The sequence below is a fragment of the Polyodon spathula genome, unplaced genomic scaffold (genome assembly GCF_017654505.1).
Source record: "Polyodon spathula isolate WHYD16114869_AA unplaced genomic scaffold, ASM1765450v1 scaffolds_633, whole genome shotgun sequence".
In the NCBI taxonomy this organism is placed as follows: domain Eukaryota; kingdom Metazoa; phylum Chordata; class Actinopteri; order Acipenseriformes; family Polyodontidae; genus Polyodon; species Polyodon spathula.
Window position 1 is genome coordinate 317,153 of NW_024472122.1, and position 19,868 is coordinate 337,020.

At 41.9% G+C, this 19,868-nt stretch overlaps 2 protein-coding genes across 21 annotated transcripts in view; both read left to right on the top strand.

Moving 5' to 3' along the window:
* The first annotated feature begins 1,172 nt into the window (after positions 1-1,172).
* On the top strand, positions 1,173-7,354 carry ccn2b (cellular communication network factor 2b). Its single transcript, XM_041240637.1, has 5 exons — positions 1,173-1,371; positions 3,249-3,465; positions 3,572-3,823; positions 4,930-5,141; positions 5,533-7,354. Exons 1-5 carry the CDS (start codon positions 1,318-1,320, stop codon positions 5,830-5,832), a joined length of 1,035 nt encoding a protein of 344 aa, XP_041096571.1. The 5' UTR covers positions 1,173-1,317; the 3' UTR covers positions 5,833-7,354.
* Positions 7,355-12,624: 5,270 nt separating this feature from the next.
* Positions 12,625-19,868, top strand: part of LOC121308287 (protein 4.1-like) — a 53,305-nt gene continuing 46,061 nt past the window's right edge. For 4 of the 20 annotated variants that reach the window (XM_041240580.1, XM_041240589.1, XM_041240596.1 and 1 more), the window contains exon 1: positions 16,772-16,860. In XM_041240580.1, coding sequence (XP_041096514.1) covers positions 16,817-16,860 — 44 coding nt within the window. In that variant the 5' untranslated portion in view covers positions 16,772-16,816. Of the gene's footprint in view, positions 12,735-13,016; positions 13,174-15,630; positions 15,845-16,770; positions 16,861-19,868 lie in introns of those variants that run through there. The other 16 variants (XM_041240588.1, XM_041240591.1, XM_041240583.1 and 13 more) reach the window with 11 other exon arrangements.

Consider the following 19,868-nt stretch of genomic DNA (forward strand, 5'->3'; position numbering starts at 1 on the left):
TACATTATGTGCACATTCTTTACAAAAAGAGTAATTAAAGCACACATATATATTGTGGGCTAACATTGGAGCTGTATGCACTGTGGGGTTCACATGTTTCACTTGGTGTTTTTGCATCTCGCAAACCCACACTAAGAAGCATCCTGATTATCACTGACATGCATGAAAGAGAATCTGACCCTGTCCTGCCTGGGCCAGTCACTGCACCCTGCAAGCACCTTCCAGTCCTTCCACTGAAATGCAGTGAGCCTAGTGCAAACATGCAGGCTATTTATAGGCAGAAAATCCGAGGCTAATGAATTAAACGCAGGAGACAAGCAAGGATCCTGCTGGCAGAGCGAATAAAGACTTAAGGGGAATGAATTCTTCAATTCTCCAAAACATATCCAAGTGCACCTCTTGCAAAAGTATACTTGGCATAGTTACTGCAGGGTGGCCAGAGTATATGTTACTTCAAAAACAATCACAGTCCTCTTTGTACATCGCAGTTTGCTATATTAATACTGCAGTACATTGCAGTTTATTTTTAGTTAGTGGTAAATCGCCTCCGCGTTACTAAACTATTGCAGAACCAACACGTTATCGCTTTAGTTATATACAACCTAAAATATCCTCTTCAGTATCCCGTTTAATAATACTGAACCGCTCATCTCACTTCGGCTTTTATAAATGTATTCATTCATTTGAAGCAGTAGACAGAGAGAGTGTCTCTTTGGCTTGCTCCAGGCTTTGGATTTTACATATAATGCATGCAAGGTACTGTGCATATTGTTTTTGCATAATGGTGAATCACACACCCTGAAATGTTCTCATGTTTTTCAGTGTTATTGTAGCAAACCCGTGCGTTAAAACGCGCACAAACTTGGATACACTCTGCCGCCGGTGGCAGTGGAGATCAATAAAATAATTGAAATTCTTCCACTTACTTTCTAGTCTGGACACTTTCAAAAACAAAAAAAAAAGTTGGAGAAAAAAATGTAAAAACAACTGGCGGTCAGATATGTGTTTCTGAAAAGGGGAATGTAAATCAGTCCCAGATTTTATAAACCGCCAGCCCCACAGGAATTGAAAAAGTCCTATGGTATTTGAATACTTTTCAGCATTTGGGCTGCCAGGCGTGTCACTCATTTCCTGGGCAACACCCCTTTGGAAAGTATTTAAACAGGGAAGAAACTTACTCCGCTTTCAAACAAGTCTGAGAGCAAAACAAAGAGGAGAGAGCGAAGCTGAAGCTACAAACAGCGACCTAACCAAGCCCAGCCCAGCCCATCCCAACTCAACGCTTAGAATTCAGCTGGAGTAACGATCAAACTCGAGATGTTTGTGAAAATGATCATTGAAGCGTGCCTTATTCTACTGGCTGTCTGCATGGTAAGTATTGCAGGGAATAGTAATAATCCTACGCATTAATTAAAACCTGGTCTCCTACATCTAAAGTAGTGTTTTTGTGTATGCTTTTTTTTTTTTTTTTTTTTTTTTAAATAATGGTTTTTTGTAGTTAAATCGTGTGGTTGTGATCGTTTTATTTAGTTTGACAATAACATTAGTAAATGCATTAGTACGCTTTTATTTTTCTTTTTTTACATAGAAAAAGTACAACCTATATGTTATTTTAAACATAAACATGCAAATTAACATGACTTTATTAATGCTGAAAAATTAATACTATAATGCGATATTTATATATAATATATATATATTATAGTATATAATATATATATATATATATATATATATATATATATATATATATATATATATATATATATATTATATATTGCAACTATACCATATATATATATATATATAAGTATAAAATAAAATACATATCAAGAATTACAGTACAATTAAGAGCAAGATACAAAATACAATCACTTCAGTCCTAATAAGAGCAAACGCCGTACGATTTGGTATCAGGGCAGTTCAAGAGCAGATAACAGTGTTGAGAGTTACATCAGGGTTAAATACGAGTGCAAGTGAAATACAAGATACTACGGATTGGGTTCAGTGCAGGATTAAATACAGTAAAATAGGGAGCAGATCAGTGCAAGTTAAAGTGCATTAAAGGCAGAGTGCTGTATTGTCCAGAAGGGAAGAGCTGAGTTTTACAGGTGTTGTCTTGAATTGTACTCATTCTCTTGAAAGCTTGCCTGCTGTAGTGTAATACTCTACTATCCAGACACTTGGCATTGGTACTGTTTACATGATTACGTCATCTGAAACGCGAGGATCTCGGTCTCTCTTTAGACGGGACTGACACTCATTTTGATAAGATTCTGCTGCTCAGCTCTTGTAATGTAACACGGAGAAAACAAGGATGAATTATTTTATTTAGAATTGCAATGAAACGAACAGACAGCACTATTGGCAAAGCTTGAACGGTTTTAGTATGCCTATGGTATGTTCTTGGGCTGATACGAAGTCACTGGGGCACTCTAAACATACATGCTTTGCAAAATAACTTGAAAATAGGAATGAATTAATGGCCCAGCCCTTAGTGTCGTGAGACCAGGATGCTCCCAGCTTTGTTTTGTTGATCTGGCTTCTCCTAACATTACCATGCCAACTTTTCCCTAAAGATTGACAGCAGTTAGCGGCAACAGCATCGTCTTTCACAGTAAACAGCTCAGAGAACACACTTGGCTAAAACTTGAAGTAGCTGTTGTGACTACAGTGATATATATATGAAGATATTATATTGAAGATATGGTGTACATTTCTATGTCAACAGAAACATATATCTCCATAATTCACCACTGCTGGTGTTATTGAGGTTCTGGTCGTTTAAAACAAAGCGTGACTTCTAGTTACTACACGTGTAGTACAAAGTCCATAGTTTTTCTTTATGGATAGACACCGCCATAGAGTAGTAAATGTAATACAATACCCCCATCTAGTGGTATTAAGCGATATTACAACAAAGAACTTTTTTTTTTCTTGCATCGTCTTGTATTCAACTCACGCTGCTAAAGCAGAGTTCCACATGCAGCATATTGGGGAACAATATAAAGATACCAATTCTGCTAATCGGAACAATACAAAGATACAAGAAAAAAAGCAATTGCACACCAACACTAATACAAACAGCTATAAGTCATGACCTTATATTATTCTACAGTAAAGACCCTTCTGTTATAATACTACAGGATTTCAATTCTGTTGGTGTTCACAAGTAATAAAATGGTTTCCAAGTAGCTCCAGTCTCCCTGCTTTCCAGTAACCCCTGTCACGCTGTTCTTCCTTGCCAGGTGGAAGGCGACGATTGCTTGCTGCCCTGTGACTGCCCCTCAGAAGCTCCCCTCTGCCCGCTGGGCACCAGTCTGGTCCTGGACGGGTGTGGCTGCTGTAAGGTGTGTGCCAGGCAAGCGGGGGATCCCTGCTCCAGCCTGGAGCCCTGTGACCACCACAAGGAGCTGTACTGTGACTACAGCATCTTGAGTGACACTGAGACTGGCATCTGCATGGGTGAGCGGCTAAATACTGTCTCTTTCATCCACACACACGTCCGTCCCTCTCGCTACACTGCTCCCTGCGAGCGAGATGGAGGCTGACCACTGTGCTCTCTGTCCAGCCCGTGAAGGAGCCACATGTGACCTGGGAGGGGTGATCTACCGTAGCGGCGAGACTTTCCAGCCCAGCTGCAAGCACCAGTGCATCTGCATGAACGGGGAGATCGGCTGCGTGCCCACCTGCAGCAACGCGGTCCGTCTGCCCTCTCCCGACTGCCCCTCCCCGCGCCGGGTCAAGATCCCAGGCAAGTGCTGTGAGGACTGGGTGTGCAGCCAGGACCAGGGGGGTGATCCCTTCCAGGCAGCCATGGCAGGTATGTGTGGAGCAACAGAAGACTTCAGTCACATTCACAGCTGCGTTTCAATAGATTTTCCAATTACAAGCTGTAGATCTGCTTTCAACAGATTGAAATATTCAGTGTTTGGTGAAATTAAGATATTATTATTGTCATCATTCTATTTCACTTTCTTCTTTCAAATTTTACAATGAATGTCACACACGATATTCAATTAGTGTACATTGAATTAAGAGGCTACAAATTATTAAACTTAATAGAAAAAGTAAGCCAGAGAGTTTACTGTTTAAAAGTTCAACCCTAGCGGCCTGAGTTAATGGCAGTGAGCAGATATTTTTACTCCTTAAAGACGGTTGAATATTTTTGGCTGCATCTCTAAGAATTTAAATCAGCCCCTGATAGTATAAATAAATTATAAAGCATAATTTTTGAATTTCAAATGAGGTTTCAGGATTTCTCACCACAGAGATGATTTGTGGAGTGTGAAAAAATGAATTTAAGGTCAAGCAAATTAATCTTGTAAATACATTAACAAAGAGTTTTTTTTTTTTTCAATTTAATTCCAGTCAGTAATTAGTAAAAAAAAAACAGCTGATCATTTTACAAAAATGAACTAGTAAATCATATAAATCGAGGTCTTGTTGAGATCAGATCTTAACTAATATATTTGTCCTTATGCACCTGGTTTGCCAAAGTGCAACCATTAACATATCCCCAAGATCTTTGTGGTATTTCTTGCTGATGTACTTCTTGCAGGCGGTGTTGCAGGGGGACAAGTTAATGGTTACACCCTGGTGTACCAGATGTACTTGGATGTAAGGAAAGAGTTCCATTGAGGAGCAATCAGACAGAAAAGGATACAAAGTGAATCTAAACAATAGGGGTTCAGTGGATTGGTCAAAATAACTATGATGTTCTCAACCCATACCAAGTTGTTCCTAAGAGTTTAACATGGACAATTCTCCTTTAAAAAAAAACAGGAGTAAACCCTGAAGAACGTTTCAGCTAATGCCTTCATCATGCAGGCCTGCCTAACCTCCCTGATCTTGTAGTTTAACGTGTGATTGAGTATTTGCAGTTGTGGGTGTTCCCTAACGCTGGTTCCCTCTCTCTCTCTGGTTCAGTGTATCGCGAGGTGCCAGCCTACGGGCAGGAGCTGGAGAGCCCGCGGGATAACTGCATCGTCCAGACGACGGAGTGGAGCGAGTGCTCCAAGAGCTGCGGCATGGGCATCTCCGAGCGCGTAACCAACGACAACGAGCAGTGCCAGCTGGAGAAGCAGAGTCGCGTGTGCATGATCCGCCCCTGCGACGCCCCCCAGGAGAAGAGCATCAAGGTCAGCCCCCCCTTTGCTGTTCAAAAAATAGGAGTTAACAACCAGAGGAAACGCTTTGGAAACATGATCGCCGATTTCCCTGCATACTATTTAAAAAAAAAAAAATGCTGTGCTTTATTTTTTTCATTAAAAACTACTAATTAAAATAATGTTTCTGAATAGGGCCTTACAATGCATGCAGTAACAAAACATTCATTAAATATACCTAGCAGTGATTCTGAAAGAAACTATTTGACTGCTGTTTGGTCTAGAGACTTTGTGATCTTTCTGTATTCTATGATTCTAAACTTATGGTTGATTCAATATACCTACAGGGTCTGATATTTCTCTTGTAAAAATATATACGCTTCAGGAACCAGACTAATACTCCCCTCTTTGTCCCACCTGACAGAAGGGAAAGAAGTGTGTGCGCACTCCGAAGTCCCAGAAGGCCATGCGGTTCGAGCTGTCTGGCTGCACCAGTACGCAGGTGTACAAGCCCAAGTTCTGCGGGGTGTGCACGGACGGGCGCTGCTGCACGCCCCACACCACGGGCACCATCGAGGTGGAGTTCATGTGCCCCGAAGGGGACACCTTCCTCAAGAAGATGATGTTCATCAGGACCTGCTCCTGCCACCACGACTGCCCCCGCGACAACGACATCTTCCTGTCCACCCACCACCGCAGGATGATCGGAGACTACGAGAACTGAGCGAACACTGAAATCCTTCCCCGACATGCCAGCCGTTTCAACTAGAACCATTTCCCTGTGGGACGGTCCCAGCCCTGGTTTACCCCGATTAGTTGAGCATCTTTAAAGTTAACACTCCCATTTTTAATGCCCCTCCTTTTTAAATATGGACTGTTGGCAGCTCTGAAAGAAATCAATGGACTTGGGTGGGTGGATGTTGACCCCCAAGAGCCCCTTATTTGGGTACCTGGTAAATATTGACTGGGCTTTTTTCCTTTTCACACTGTGTTACCACTGATGTAGCAAAACGAGCTTGAATATGTAAAACACTGCTTAGGAAGATGCCAGTGTAGATGAAGTAGGTGGGGGACCGCGTAAAACAAGATTTCTGAATAATGAGGCACTTATTATAACTGTTAGACCCCTAGAAACTGATCCGCATTTTCTAGTAGAGATAACGAGACCCACAAGGGTTTGATTGCAGTCAAGTGCCACTGATGTGCAAGCTGCTAATTTGCTAGCACTCACTATTAAACAAGACAAACAACCCCACATGTGTTACAATAACAGCCTGGTTAACTTCTAAACAGCATAGCCCACAGCGACCTCTAGTGGCCACATATAGGTGCATCGGCAAGGCATGAGAAAGTCTGTATCCTCTTGTGCTGTAAGCCTGCCCTTAGCATTTGGTTTGAGTCGCCGTAGTGAAGTCGAGTGCCACCACTAGAGTGAATGGCAGTGTTTCTCAACAGTAGACCACTGCGGTGCCTGTTTTAAATGACAAAAGCTAACCTTGCTTTAGCTGTAAAATTTATGTGTGTGTGTGTGTGTGTGTGTGTGTGTGTGTGTGTTTTTTTTTTTCTTTCAAACAAAACTTTTCACTCCATTTTTTTCGTGGTTATATTTGATGTGGTTTTTAAGAGGCTGCAGCCATTAAAGCTCTTTTTTTTTTTTTTTTTTTTTTTTAAGAAATCCTAAACAGAAAACAAATAGTTTTTTGCAGAGATTGTCTGCAGTGGATTGTCTTGGTGAAGTGTGGATTGCTTTAGATGAAATATAGTGCAATATTTGATCAATCAATTAAAAAAAAAAAAAAAAACTGGTATGCAAGCAATACACCTAATAGCCGTATCGCAATTCTAAAAGATTAATGTTTCTCTTCTCACTCTGGGAAACTGTTCAGTACACAAGGGGCTTAGAAGACCTTCAAGAGATCTAAAACAACACATGTGAAAAGTGAGGCTTTGTTAAGATAGAATGATTTGTTTTGGCAGGTTGCTGTACGCGCTATTTAAAAAGTAAGCTGCACAGCAATCAAATGCGACTCTGACACGTGACCTTTGTAAATGCATTGTGTAAATAGGCTGTACAGTTCTGTATTGTAATTTATACCATCTCTATACACTTCTGACGTAGGCATGTTGTTCTGTAACCCTCCTGCTTTTACAGAAACTGCTTGCTGTTTATGTAGGTTGCAATACACTTGAGTAAATATTTGTTGCACTTCAGTCGGTTTCCAATAAAATTCTATATTTTTATATAACCTGGTTTGTTTCCTGCTTTTTTTAACATGTTTTATTTCATCTGATCCTTTTTTCTTTTATTCACATGTTCCGTGAAATATAGAATAAAATATCGGTCAAAAGAACACTACAAAGTTTAAAGGGTATCAACTGGCAAAGGTATATTAAAAAAAAAAAAAACGATTTTTGGTGATTTCAACATAAATAAATAAATAAGTGTACAGTGTTACGTTACAAACGCCTAGATCTCATTAAAAATGCAACACACATTTTCCATGTGTTCGTTTTTTATTTTTGTTTTCTGGCAGTATTTCTGCTTAAACACAGCTCACTGTGAACTACATAATCTGCAAAAGTCAATGTAACTCCGTAACTGTGCTGCCCTTTAAAAAAAGGGGGGAAGGTTGCAGTTCTGTTTTGAATCTATTCAAATTATAACAATGTCACATTTGATTCCTCGCCAGCCTTTTGTGAAACAAAAAGCCGCCTTTTTTTTTAAAGGAAGTTGTTGCTTTTTAGTTCGGGAGCGCTCTCTTTTCTTATCTGCTGCCGTGCCTCTTGGGGAAGTTAATCTAGACTGGGTGTATCTGTCCAGCCCCGGCGCTCAGATAAACAGCTTTAGCAGTTCCCGGGAATCCCTCCTTCACGCCAGCGCGGCGGTTACATTTCCTTCAGGGTCCAGTCAGCCAGAGCAGTTGAACTGAAGAGATCAAGCTAATGATCCATGCATCAGGTTCTAAGACAGCCCCTCTGTTGTCTCTGCTCAGTTTGGTGAATATGTGTTGCTATTACACCTACAGTGGTGAATGCGTGTCTAGTGCTCAGTGGGTTACCTCTAATTAAGTGGGGAGCACTCTGCTGTGTCAGGATCTGTCATACAAAGAGTGCAAGAGATAGCCACCGATCGCTTATAAACATATTATAAGGCATTTAACAGACCCCACTAATTATGTACGCAATGTGTTAATAATTAACTAGCTAATGTGTTAATAATTACAGCTAATGAAATAATTCCATTGCTGTCACCAGTAATGTGCTTCTATTTGATATGTGCAGTAGGACTCATGTGCAGTTTTGAAAGAAGTGCAGTACTTTCTAGATCATGTCTCCTTGTGAGTGTGATTCTGTACGTCTCCTTTCTTATCACTAACCAGCCATACGCTCCTCTGATGATCGACAGGCTTGGCAATGCTGGAGTGAAATAAGCAATGAGCAGACATTCATTCGTATTCTGACGCCCTCCAGAGGTTCCCTTTACTAATAAACCTGGCTTCCCTTAACTTAACAGATATCCGTCTTTAGCGGCGATGGAATGGAATCAAAAACAAATAAATGTAAAACATGTTTGGCTCCAAGCAAGCTTCCATAAATATTTTACTAAAGGCAGTGAAACTGCGTTGCCACATTGTCAAATGCTGTTTGTATGCTGATATTCATCTTGGCAGTACATAAATGGGACATTGCTTGCCCTGAAGGCTCCCAGAATGCAATGTGGCATCTTCCAATTTCAGATTCTAAGCTCTGACTACTAGGCCACACACTGCCTCTGGTAGACTGGCGCCCACAGTCTGCCTCACTGCACAGTGAAGTTGGGGGCGGCACTGCAGTGGCTCCCTGTTCATTTCTGTCCTCGCTTCATCATTTTGATCTTGGTCTACAAGACTCTTCATGGTCTCTCTTTCCACTATCTGACTTGCAGGAATCCCATTTCCCTTGGGCTTGTTGGACGTCCGCTCATTCAGGTTCTGCCCCAGTCACATGTCCTCTATTTGTCTTCCATAAACCTCTACAGACACATGTCTTTATACAGGCATTTCCAGATGCACACTCTTTCATACTGAAGAATATTTGATGTTCATCCTGTGTTGCTCTTTGACATCTCTCTGTATTAACTGCTCCACAATGAAAGCGTTCTGTGCATTTCGCTGTGATTAAATGGAGGATTTGATGCCGTTCCTGACAGTCTCCCGATCTGCCCTTGCTTCCACTCTGTCACAAGCAGCAGCAGCTTGCCAGACACATGACATCTCAATCTGGCATTGCAATATTATGATGCAAAGCAACAATACACAATTCCAATGGTAGTGTGCCATAGGATTCGTGCACTGAAACCAGTCCACTGATTGCCAGCAGCAGAATGCTTGTGCTGTTTCTGAGTATCTGTCCTCCAGCCCTGCAGCGTTCCACAGCTGTTCCATTAGATCGAGGTCAAGTAGCCACTTCTGCTGCTGGATGTTAGAACATGTCTTGCAGTGCTTTGCACATCTGGCTCCATGAATAGGGTGCGTCACCAAGCTGGAAGAGGCAGCTGTGCAGTCTGCAGCTGAGCTGTTGTTAAATGTGCTTGTTGCCTGACCAAGAGCCACGCTCCCACATTGATGCGTGTTTCTATCTGAGGGTGCATATGAACTTGCAATGGGATTCTTGTAATATTTCGTAAAATGCTACTGGCATGCTTTTGCTTGTGCCCAATTTTCTAGCTGCATTAATAAAGGCAGAATAAGGGCCCTGTTCTCTGACTCATCTGGGTTTACTGTCCCAGAGGTCACCTGTGATCCCAGGACTCCGGAATCTAATCATACAAATCCCAGGATCAGGCTCAGTGATTACATCACCACTGCGCCCTGTGGGAGGGGAGCCCGAGATGCGCTACATATCCGAAAAGGCAAAATAGGAACAGACGTCATCCTAATCTTGTTCAGAGGGATCACAGTTGTCTGAATAGCTTCAAATTACATTTCACATTTCTGCAATCGTTCTGAGTGGCTCTTGCTGTGAATACTCAAACACCGGTTTTCAGTTTTTTGCTCTAGCTTACGTTTAAAGCACTTTGACCTGAGCTCAGGGTGTAGCTCTCCAGCTCTGCCTGCCAGATTGTCTTTCACTTCAGACACATGTAACACGGGATAGATCAGAAGAGTCTCTGCAGACTCGATGGCGCTGGCTCTCACAATCACACAGACCCCTTTGGTTGATCTAGCCTGTGTTAAGCATGTCTCCGGTGAACGAGAATAAAGCAGCTATAGCTCAGGAGCTGCCCCTGAAGCTCAATGCACCGCATCATAGCTCATGAACGAAACACAGTATCTGCGAAATTGCAAGAAGAACCCCTCAGAATGACTGCTAAAAATCACACAAAGGTAGAAGGACGGTTCTGAAAACGCAACGTCTGGCTGTGTTGGAATGTTAGACGAATCAAGGGCAAACAGAAGACGCAGCTCAATTTGAGAGCAACAGGCCTCAAAAGCACATCATTCGCCTACCATACTGAAACTCACACGCTTGATATGGCAGCTTCACACTTGAGTGACTCTAAATTGCATTAGTCTAAAAAGGCAACGCAAATGTGTTACTCCCCAAAATCCAGAGATTCTTCTGCAGTCAATCCCAGGATTTCGAGACTGAAAAATGGGCATGCCTCTGCAAATGTGCCTCTGCAAACAGGGGCTCAAAACTCCCAGCACTACCACGCTAGACCTGCCCAAACTGTCTGTCATTTAACAGACTGTACCACACTGATTACAGGGTAGACTGTGCAATACAGGGGCTCATTAGAAACAACATATGGTAAGGAAATATATTGCACAATATACTGTATATTGTTAATCTCGTTTAAAGAATGTTTTGTTTGGTCTGTTTTGAATTCATAATTCGAATCAATTGTTAGTGAAGTGAGCAACAGGAGCCAAGAAAAGTCTCAAACTCTATTTGATTCGTACAAATAAACTTTTAAATTATTTACAATTCCCCCTAAAGCACGCCTGAGATAAACGCAGTTAAAATGTACTTAGATCTGGTAAAACAATAATACATCCGGCATGAGTCACTGCCTGTGTCTGCATGGTGCAAAGGTAAATAATATATGCTACTCCCGCAAGGGTTCAGAAAGCAAACACAGCGCTGCAATTGCATTTCTTAACAGTTAAACTATAAAACCGTGTCTCCTTTTTAACAGGGAGACACCACATGCCCATCACCCTTAAGGGTTCCTGTTTCAGAGCCCTTGTAGGTGGTTTTGATGCTGTCAGGCAGTTGGGAGTTTGAGCTTACTACTGTAATGGCCAGTGATGGCTATATTTAGCTGCGTTACTCATATAATTTATATCGGAGACGTGGATCGATGCCTTGCAGTGCTGACAAATGCAGTGGCAGCAGATATCTTACTCTTGAGTCTTGTGTTGCACATTGCACATCAGTCTTGTTCGGATTTATTAGTGGGTCATCTTTAGTCGCAGTACAATAAGATCGTGTGGCCTTTAAACCGCACTATAACCCCGCCCTGCTGTTGTTTCTTCAGTTCACAGCACTTTGCCTGCTGTTTGTCTTCCAGTGCAGTCAGGCTGAGTTCTCATGTCCTTGCTCATCCTTATCACACAACGGCCTGGTCATTCTGTTCAGGTCAGTCTTTGCTCAAAACCTGCCATGGATTTTTCCCTTCAAGGACTGGATCTCACTCCAAAAAAAAAAAAAAAAAAACCTGATCCTGGATTCTGCAAGCACTGTTGTACCAACATGACAAAAAATACAATATCAATTCAGTGCAATATAAAAAAAATATGCACAAAGCTCTTTATCAAAACAGTCAATGGAAGTCACAGTTAAAATGTAACAGATTTTAATTTGATTAGCTACAAAGGTCATCCAATTCTAGCATGCGATGCAATACAGGAACGGTAAGAGCTAGTAAGAAGGGAGAATATATTTTGAAGCCCTGGTTAAAGCTGCATCAAGCGGTTTACTTACTGAAGACTAACAAGGCTTAGATGGGAGGCGTAAAGGTCAACGAGTCAAAGATTAGGGATGTGAAAGAATGCCTGTGGATAATTAAACCATTACCAAGGTCAAGGGACAGTGTAATCAACCCGTACTGCTAAACACACTGTGCTGCTAAAGTAATACTAATGGCGATATCATTTCGCATTTATACATGATGCTCCCGCGCTGACACTTTGAATGCACTGTGGATGATTATACTGGTAAACCACATTTAAAATAGCCCTGCTAAACAATATAAAAAGTCATATCCGTCTATTCAACGCGCAAACGAGGCAGTCGCGTTACTGTTTAGGCTGTCGCTCACTGAGGCTTACACGAATGCACGCAAAAACACACCTGCGGGCAGTAAACGGTTAACAATTAACCTGGCGCTGAGAACAACGCCCGCTTTTGCAGCTTCACAAACACCTCCACTCTACCTGTCTGCACCAACCCCGTCCGTGAGGGGGCGGGGTCAGCCTTCACAGACTCGCTGTGCTGGGAACGACAGCCCCGCAAGTGACGTGTATGGGGAGGAGGAGCCAGCGCTGGTTAGATCCGCAGAGTGGGTCCACTTCTTAAAGGGATAACTTACATTGAAATATAATAAGCAGGAATTCGGTACGCCGCATTCAACATTAACAGGTAACACGTTTCACATTTTAAATGACTTATATACGACTAGCCTTGGTCTGTAATTAGCTCATTATAGGGCGGTCGTATCATTGTTTTGGGTAGGATTTGCCTAGTAATTATGTAATATGTGATTCCATGCATGTAGAATATGCCATGCATGAAAACAAACGAGCAATTCCATATTTGTTTCCTTTGAACCAACAGCCAGTAAACGATGTCTAATTTCAAGTTCCGGTTGAAGTTCGGTTGCTTTTAATTCCCTTTACTGCCGTGGATCTCGTGCTTTACCGGGTAAACCAACTTGGTGCGTCGCTTTAAAAATAAAATATTCAGGTGATCTCCGTGCTGTACGTGTATAGCGAATCTTGTTGCAGCAGATGCGTACCTGGTATGCTATTATATAATTTTGGACAGCATATAGTTCTCAAGCTTACACGAAATAACTACCGTAAGTAACAGACAACTATTTTGTATGTAAAATTCGTGTCCTGTACTTAAACAGGGGAAAGCAAACAGTTGCCGGCTATGTCACTGCTTGGTTGCTTCTTAGCGTGCTCTGTAATGCGGTGTGGAATACAGTATGCTGTAGCATAGCCGTGCTATAATAAGTACTGCATTGTAGAATGTGTTTTATGTACAGTGGATCAGCCGGTTATGTTATGTCATGGCTGTAGGAATGCCAGGCTGCTGGTGTTTATTCCGTTTTCAGATCAGACCCCACCTCTGTGTCAGAGGGCTATGGTTCTGCTGAAGTACTCAGCCTGCGTGCTGCTGTGCCAGTGGCAGCATTGCGGAATTTTATCTCCCTCTGCCTCTCCGGCTGTCTGCTTTTTGCTCTCAAGACAACCGGTTTCAAGCACTCCGCAGCTTGGCATTGGCTGGCTGACACACATCAACAACAGATCAGAAGGAACTTTGCTGGAAACTAGAGAGGATGCTGCGTGTAACGTTTAACACGTTTTGTTTTGGCTACTAATCGTTCAGTATTTTCCTGAACCGTTAGCCAAACCTGAGATACTAGCCTCTACATGAAAGTGTTTTTCCTATACAGTAATAGAGAGACCTTTCCATCTGTTCCATCTGTCTCTTCATTACTGAGTATTGCTGCTGCCCACAGTTTATTTGAAAAGTACAGATTTCTGTGTGGTATTGGAACACAATATACATGTTAATGTTGTGTGAGGTGGTTCAAGGTAATAAAATTCCCCATATATATTCTGCAATGTTGAAGTCACATTTCACTGTTTCAAGTTGGGAGATAGGTGGTGCTCAGTTGGCAGGTGCTTCTCTATCTCTACACTGTACATTACAGATGTTTCAGAACCAATGCTGTCCTGGCTGCCTATGGTCTTATTAACAGTCATATGGCAGGTGTTTCTAATGAGTAGTCTAACTCCTCACCTCATCAGACATGCTGTTTAACTCATTTTTAATTACAGGAGAGGAATTTTACTATAAATAACATTTGTGCAATATGTTTGTGAAATACAACAATGAACACATGCACTGTTGAGCAATTGTTCAGTGTATATTTGTCTATTATTATTATTAGGTATGCCAATAATCCCTAACACAACATCTCACACAGGGTTTTGGAATGGGAGTTTCATGATTACTTCAACCAGGTACTCATTCATGCATATCACAGGACAATCTGAAAACAGTTCCTCAAGTTGCTAGCAGTTTTGGGTTAACACAGGTGCACAATTACACCTCCTGGTTCCAGAAACACCCACAACAAGTTGTGATTCTACTGACTCCCAATTGAAATAAGATGCATTTAAATGACCTCTAATGAACTAGGTGGCAGATATTTAAAGAGCACTGTAGCTTGCATTGCGAGTTAGTGAAATGCAAAGGAGATAGGTCAGGTATATAAAACAATTGCAGTGACTCTTGCCCAATTTGTAGTTTACATTTCTATATACATTTACAGTAAACATGAGGTCACATAAGCAGATGAGTTGCTTCTAGCAGGTATAATAGAACCCAAACTCCCAAAAGTCTCAATCTCTCTCTCTCTCTCTCTCTCTCTCTCTCTCTCTCTCTCTCTCTGGGACTTTTGTGTTATTTCCTGCAACCTTCAAATATTGGGAAAGATTGACTGGTGTTATTCTGTAAGCTCTCTCTACTTTAAACATGCAGAAGTTGAAACAATTAACTCCACCGCAGTACAGTTTTTCTTTGTTTGGTGTGCTGTTCCATTTATTCGGTTTCCAGCTATTTTAAAATCGCTTTTGAGAAGCTAGAGAACTTCTGCTCTTGACCTATTGCTTCCCGGCTCCAGTCCACAGCAGTCGCAGTATTCCAGGTTTTTGTTCCAACCAGTGGTTCAGTGTTTATTTGAAATCTGCACACCTTTCTATTACATTGGAAACCGCTCTCACATGTGGCTCGTGATTATCTGATTAATTGGTTTTCTTCCAGGTTTCATTTATTTTATTAAGACACTCGTAGGGTGGAAATCAACTTGTATTTCTGAAAGTCATAATGTGGGTAAAATCATATCTATAGATAGCGAGAGAAAAGATATTGATGTTCTGGTTAATTTGATTACAGTTATTTGAAAAACGATCTGGCCACAGATACAAATTCCAAACAGTAAAACTAAAGGATATGGTCTGTGACTCAATCACAGTCTGGCTTTTTAATTGGAGCTATTGTTAGTGCACTTACTCAAGATCCACAGTGGGAGAGCGCTGGGTGAGTCATGAGATCAGGATCAAATCCGGGGCTTGCTGATCTTGGCTGAGGGGCTCTGGGAGCACTGCATTGGCCTTTGGGCTGGGCTGGGAAAATTTTTTTGCTGTGCATAATTCACTGCTGTGAGAGAGAGTGCTGGCTCCCTGACTCGGAAGATTTTTATACCTCTGTGTTGTTGATCTTTATTCTGACCATGGACCAGGTCTTGATCAGACCTGAATTCTGATCGGAGGTCAGCCCCAGACCAACAGGCTCGGGGTGAAAGGTCATAGTGCCACATGACTTCCCTGGACTCAGCAGTAATAGACACATGGCCAAACAACCAGAGAGTTCAGTGCCAGTTTGAGACTGCAGCAGAGAGCTGCAGAGAACACACTGGAACAGAATCAGAAGGATTGGAAACCGCATGCATTTAGGTAAGGAGGAGGAGGCGGACAGCATCCCATCATTATTTATTAAGGAGTTGGCTATATACTGTACTGGGCATCACTTTGTCCCTGTCTCCTAAATTGGTCATGTAATAAAACATCAATGAGAATAGGAAGAAAAAGCTGCAGCCAGCTCACATTCTCTTCCTGTATCAGCCCACCGCTCCTCTTTGTAGAGTTTCTAATAGAATTGGATTGACTTGGATTCTTAACTGTTCCCTTTTGTGTTTCCCTGTGAATTAATTACACTGCATACTAGTTTGACACAGTGAAGAACAGACTTCCCTGCTGAGGCAAAGATAGTCATTTCACATTTATCGAAGTGTCTGGAGTATATCCTGCTGCACGATTTCTCAAGCTGCACAATGCAAATGTTGTGCTGCCAATGGTCCCTGTTCTCACTCCAGAAGAATCAATGGGGCAGGAATGGTCTGCTTTACAATGAATCCTAGAACTGCTCTTCAGTGCCAGTCGGTTAGATCAGCCTTAGTGTCTTTAAAATGGAAGAGCCAGCGCCATCTAGTGATCAGCTACTGTAGATCAAGTTTTTGGTACTGCATAGCTGTGCACTAGAGGGCGGTGTTGCTTGATAAATCCGTTATATATGTCAATAACAGACCACTGGGACTCAAAAAACAGCTCCTTAATTCAGATAAAAGCACCAAAAGCAGCTTTTAAAAACTGACTATTTCCTGCTTGGACTGTCCGTGTTACAGATGTTTATGGAAGGCAGCTAGAACTGTAGTGTAGCTCCTGAACGCAGCAAGAGCACAGTGACTTAATAAACGTAATGAAAACAAACCAGTGAGACACGCTCACAATGAGTAGCTATTAAACCTGGAGTGGAATGGCCCTCAGGGGTCCTGCAGCTGCATGCTGTCATGCAGTTACATTAGTGTGTGTTTGTGTTGTCTTGCTGACCACGTTCTCGTTTCTCTTTCATGCCTCGTGCTACCCTGAATGGCGCACTCTCCTGCCTGGATGCTGTGCGGTGCCCTGCCCTGGTGAGTCCACTCTGTTCTTTCAGTCACTGTTACTGTGGGGGGAGCACTGTTCATAATGACATCTGGTGCTTTAGCAGAAATAGTTTTCAAAGTTTGTGACTGGTTTCCACATGCACAGATTGATGCCTCTGCCCCCAGGCTTTGTAGTGCTTTACTGTACTTGTGGAAACAGTGTTTATGTGTTTTTTTTGGGAGAGGGAGGGGGGGGAATGTTGTGTATTAGTCTATGATACTCCATGGCACAATGCAAATCAGGATCTGGAAAATTCAGCAGCTGAAGTTCTGGAATGCGAATGGGGTATGAGGAATCTTTTGCATAGTTTTGAATTCTCTGTAATTAGTAGCAATGGGATTCAGTGTGCTAACACTGGCATCACACAACCAACCCCACCCTGTGTTACTGGTAGCAGGCACTTGCAATGTTACATTTGAGAGAGCTGCATTAATGGAATGCTGACAACTACAGAAGGAACCAAACTTCATATCGTAATCTTTGGGCGAGATGTGTAAAACAGCCATCTCTGTGTTTTTATAGGGTCATTACAGATTTTTGATTTGGTGATCTGCACAGGGTTTGGATTAGAGAGAGTGTATTGTACATAATTGATAATTTCAAGGTTGAAAATTCGGCTGCGTTTTCTTTCATAATTAATCATCTGAAAGTGATATAATAAAATGCGTTAGAGAACCATCTTCATAGTTTTTAAACCAAATGAATTATAAAATTAAAGGAGTTGTTTCAAGTACGTGCAACGCAGAGCGTGTAGTCTATAATGTGTGTGTAACAAAGTGGGTAAGTGAAGGGGCTAAAACTGAGTTGTGCGGTGTGTCTGTTGTGGGAAGGACAGCCTGTTGCTTTATCTCTTCGAGACACAGGTCAGATGTGGCTGATCGCTGGCTTACAGAAGGGGGATTGTGAGGGTGGGACCTGATAGGATTGCCCGTCAGAGACGCTGCATACAAAAGCGCATATACTGCAGCTCGGAGCTGGGTAACATTTCTGTCTAAAACACCATACAAATAAGAAATATCACTAACAAAAAAAAATAAAAAATCAGTTTGCTAAAAGCTGACTGGAGTAGCAACAACCCTGATGCAGCTTCAGTAGTTTTCCGTGCATTAGGCATTGCGTGTTTATTATTTTGCTGCATTGTGGCTTTACTGGACTTGTTTCTACTTAAGACTACAGATTGCCTCTGCAGTCTTTTCAAGCCCATTAAAAAAACCTTAACTGTACAGCAGCTTGAAGAGTAGTGGCAAGAACAGACATCCTGACGCAGCACTGATGTGTCTCCTCTGGGCCCATTGCATGAAAATATTACAGTGGCTAAGTTATCAATATCAGAGTTCTGGCAAGCGGACCAGGCTTCCGTGTGTGTGTCCGTCACCACGGAAATCTTTTACTTCCCATTTCAAGATAATTGCCCGATGGAACTGTTTAGGTTGAGAGCTTTTGTTCGATGAGCTGAGTCAGATTTTAGCAAGGTGTTTAACACCTGTTTAATAGTGACTCGCCAGGTAAAGGCACGACCGCGTGCTGTGCAGGGCGAGTCATACAGGTTTACCTCTTGGCTGTGCGAAGTCGAGGGTCTTCACTGTGCATTCCACAGAGATCACATGACACACACTGACCTTCAGCTCTCCTGACCTCTTGTGGGGAGTTACATAATTGGACATTCTAAACTGGGGAGAAAGATGGGGGTTAAATAGAAATATTAATAATCTAAAACACGTTGATACATTTCAGTCAGTTTAGTTTTCCTCTGCTAAATGTTTAGCCATTCAATAAACTAAGCTCTAGCCACTGAGCTGCTTCAGTAAGTTATTGATTTGCTTTGGTGTTACTTTGTTTATTTGGCTACATGTATTTTGAGTCTCAACACCGGGGGGCAACAGAGAGTCGTTCACATCCACAGCGTGAGCAGGTGGCTAGACGCACTGATACCAGGATTAACACAGTGCAGATCAACTTAAAAAAAAAAAAAAAAAGAGGGGGCTGTGGCCTATTTTACAAGGATAACAAATTGCCTTTTGATAAGAACCCAGTCAGGTGTTTAGAGAAGGGTTACTCCTTACATGGTAATTGTGAAGTTGCACGACCCTCTCCCTTTACCTCAGAGAGTGTCGTACAGTATGTGTATTCATAATACAGGTTCATCTTTACATGCATCCAGGCCTGTATTCAAACCTGGTAACCATGCAGTACATGATGACTATGGCCCTTTATGTGTTAAATTAAGATACAGCTGTATTTAATATCTGCTATTATTATTATTATTATTATTATTATTATTATTATTAGTATTATTCATTAAAATATTTTTCCAGTATATGCACACAGCCACATCTTGTGTACAGTTTGGTTCTGTTGTATGCTTGGTCCTATGAAACAGCACCAGGAGAATTCAATGAAATCAATTCCAATGGGATTGTGAATGTGTTCTGGAACAGTGGCGATCCAGGAGCTCTAACCTGCCCCAGTGTAAAGTTCCACACAGTGGGGGGCACGGCATGCCAGTCACTGTGGCTTTGGAAAGGTTGATTCGGCTGTGATTCTAATTCTAATTGAGTGCAGGTGTGGAATGCACCCCTGATGCTGAGAGTAAAACAGAGAGGCCTTGGAGCGCTATGTGGCCCCCCTCCAGGCCTCGTCCTGCTCTCGCATCACATTAAGCTGTCAGAACGATGAGCCGCGCCAAGCTCACTGTACCCATCCCAGACACGCCAACACCACGCTCAGCTTCGCCTGCGCTGTCTGCTTAAAGGGCCACACGCTCCATTTCTTTGTCTTCTTAAAGCTTGTGCTCTTTGTATTTAAAAAAATGCAAAAAATAAATAATGACGTTTTTAAAGAGCTACAGCCCAAAGTATTAAAAAAAAAAAAAAGTTGACTTATTTAGAAAAATTTTCTTACTTAAGGTTTTGAGAAAAATGTGACGTACAGTCTCGTCTGTGTGTAATATGACAAGGCACAACTAGCTCATTTTACAAGTCACAAAAATGCTACA

Bases quoted from the DNA above. Each gene is read 5' to 3' on its own strand.
- ccn2b (XM_041240637.1), top strand. From the start codon at position 1,318: ATGTTTGTGAAAATGATCATTGAAGCGTGCCTTATTCTACTGGCTGTC. The intron at 1,372-3,248 runs GTAAGTATTGCA...CTTCCTTGCCAG, and splicing joins TTCTACTGGCTGTCTGCATG to GTGGAAGGCGACGATTGCTT. The intron at 5,142-5,532 runs GTCAGCCCCCCC...CCCACCTGACAG, and splicing joins CCCAGGAGAAGAGCATCAAG to AAGGGAAAGAAGTGTGTGCG.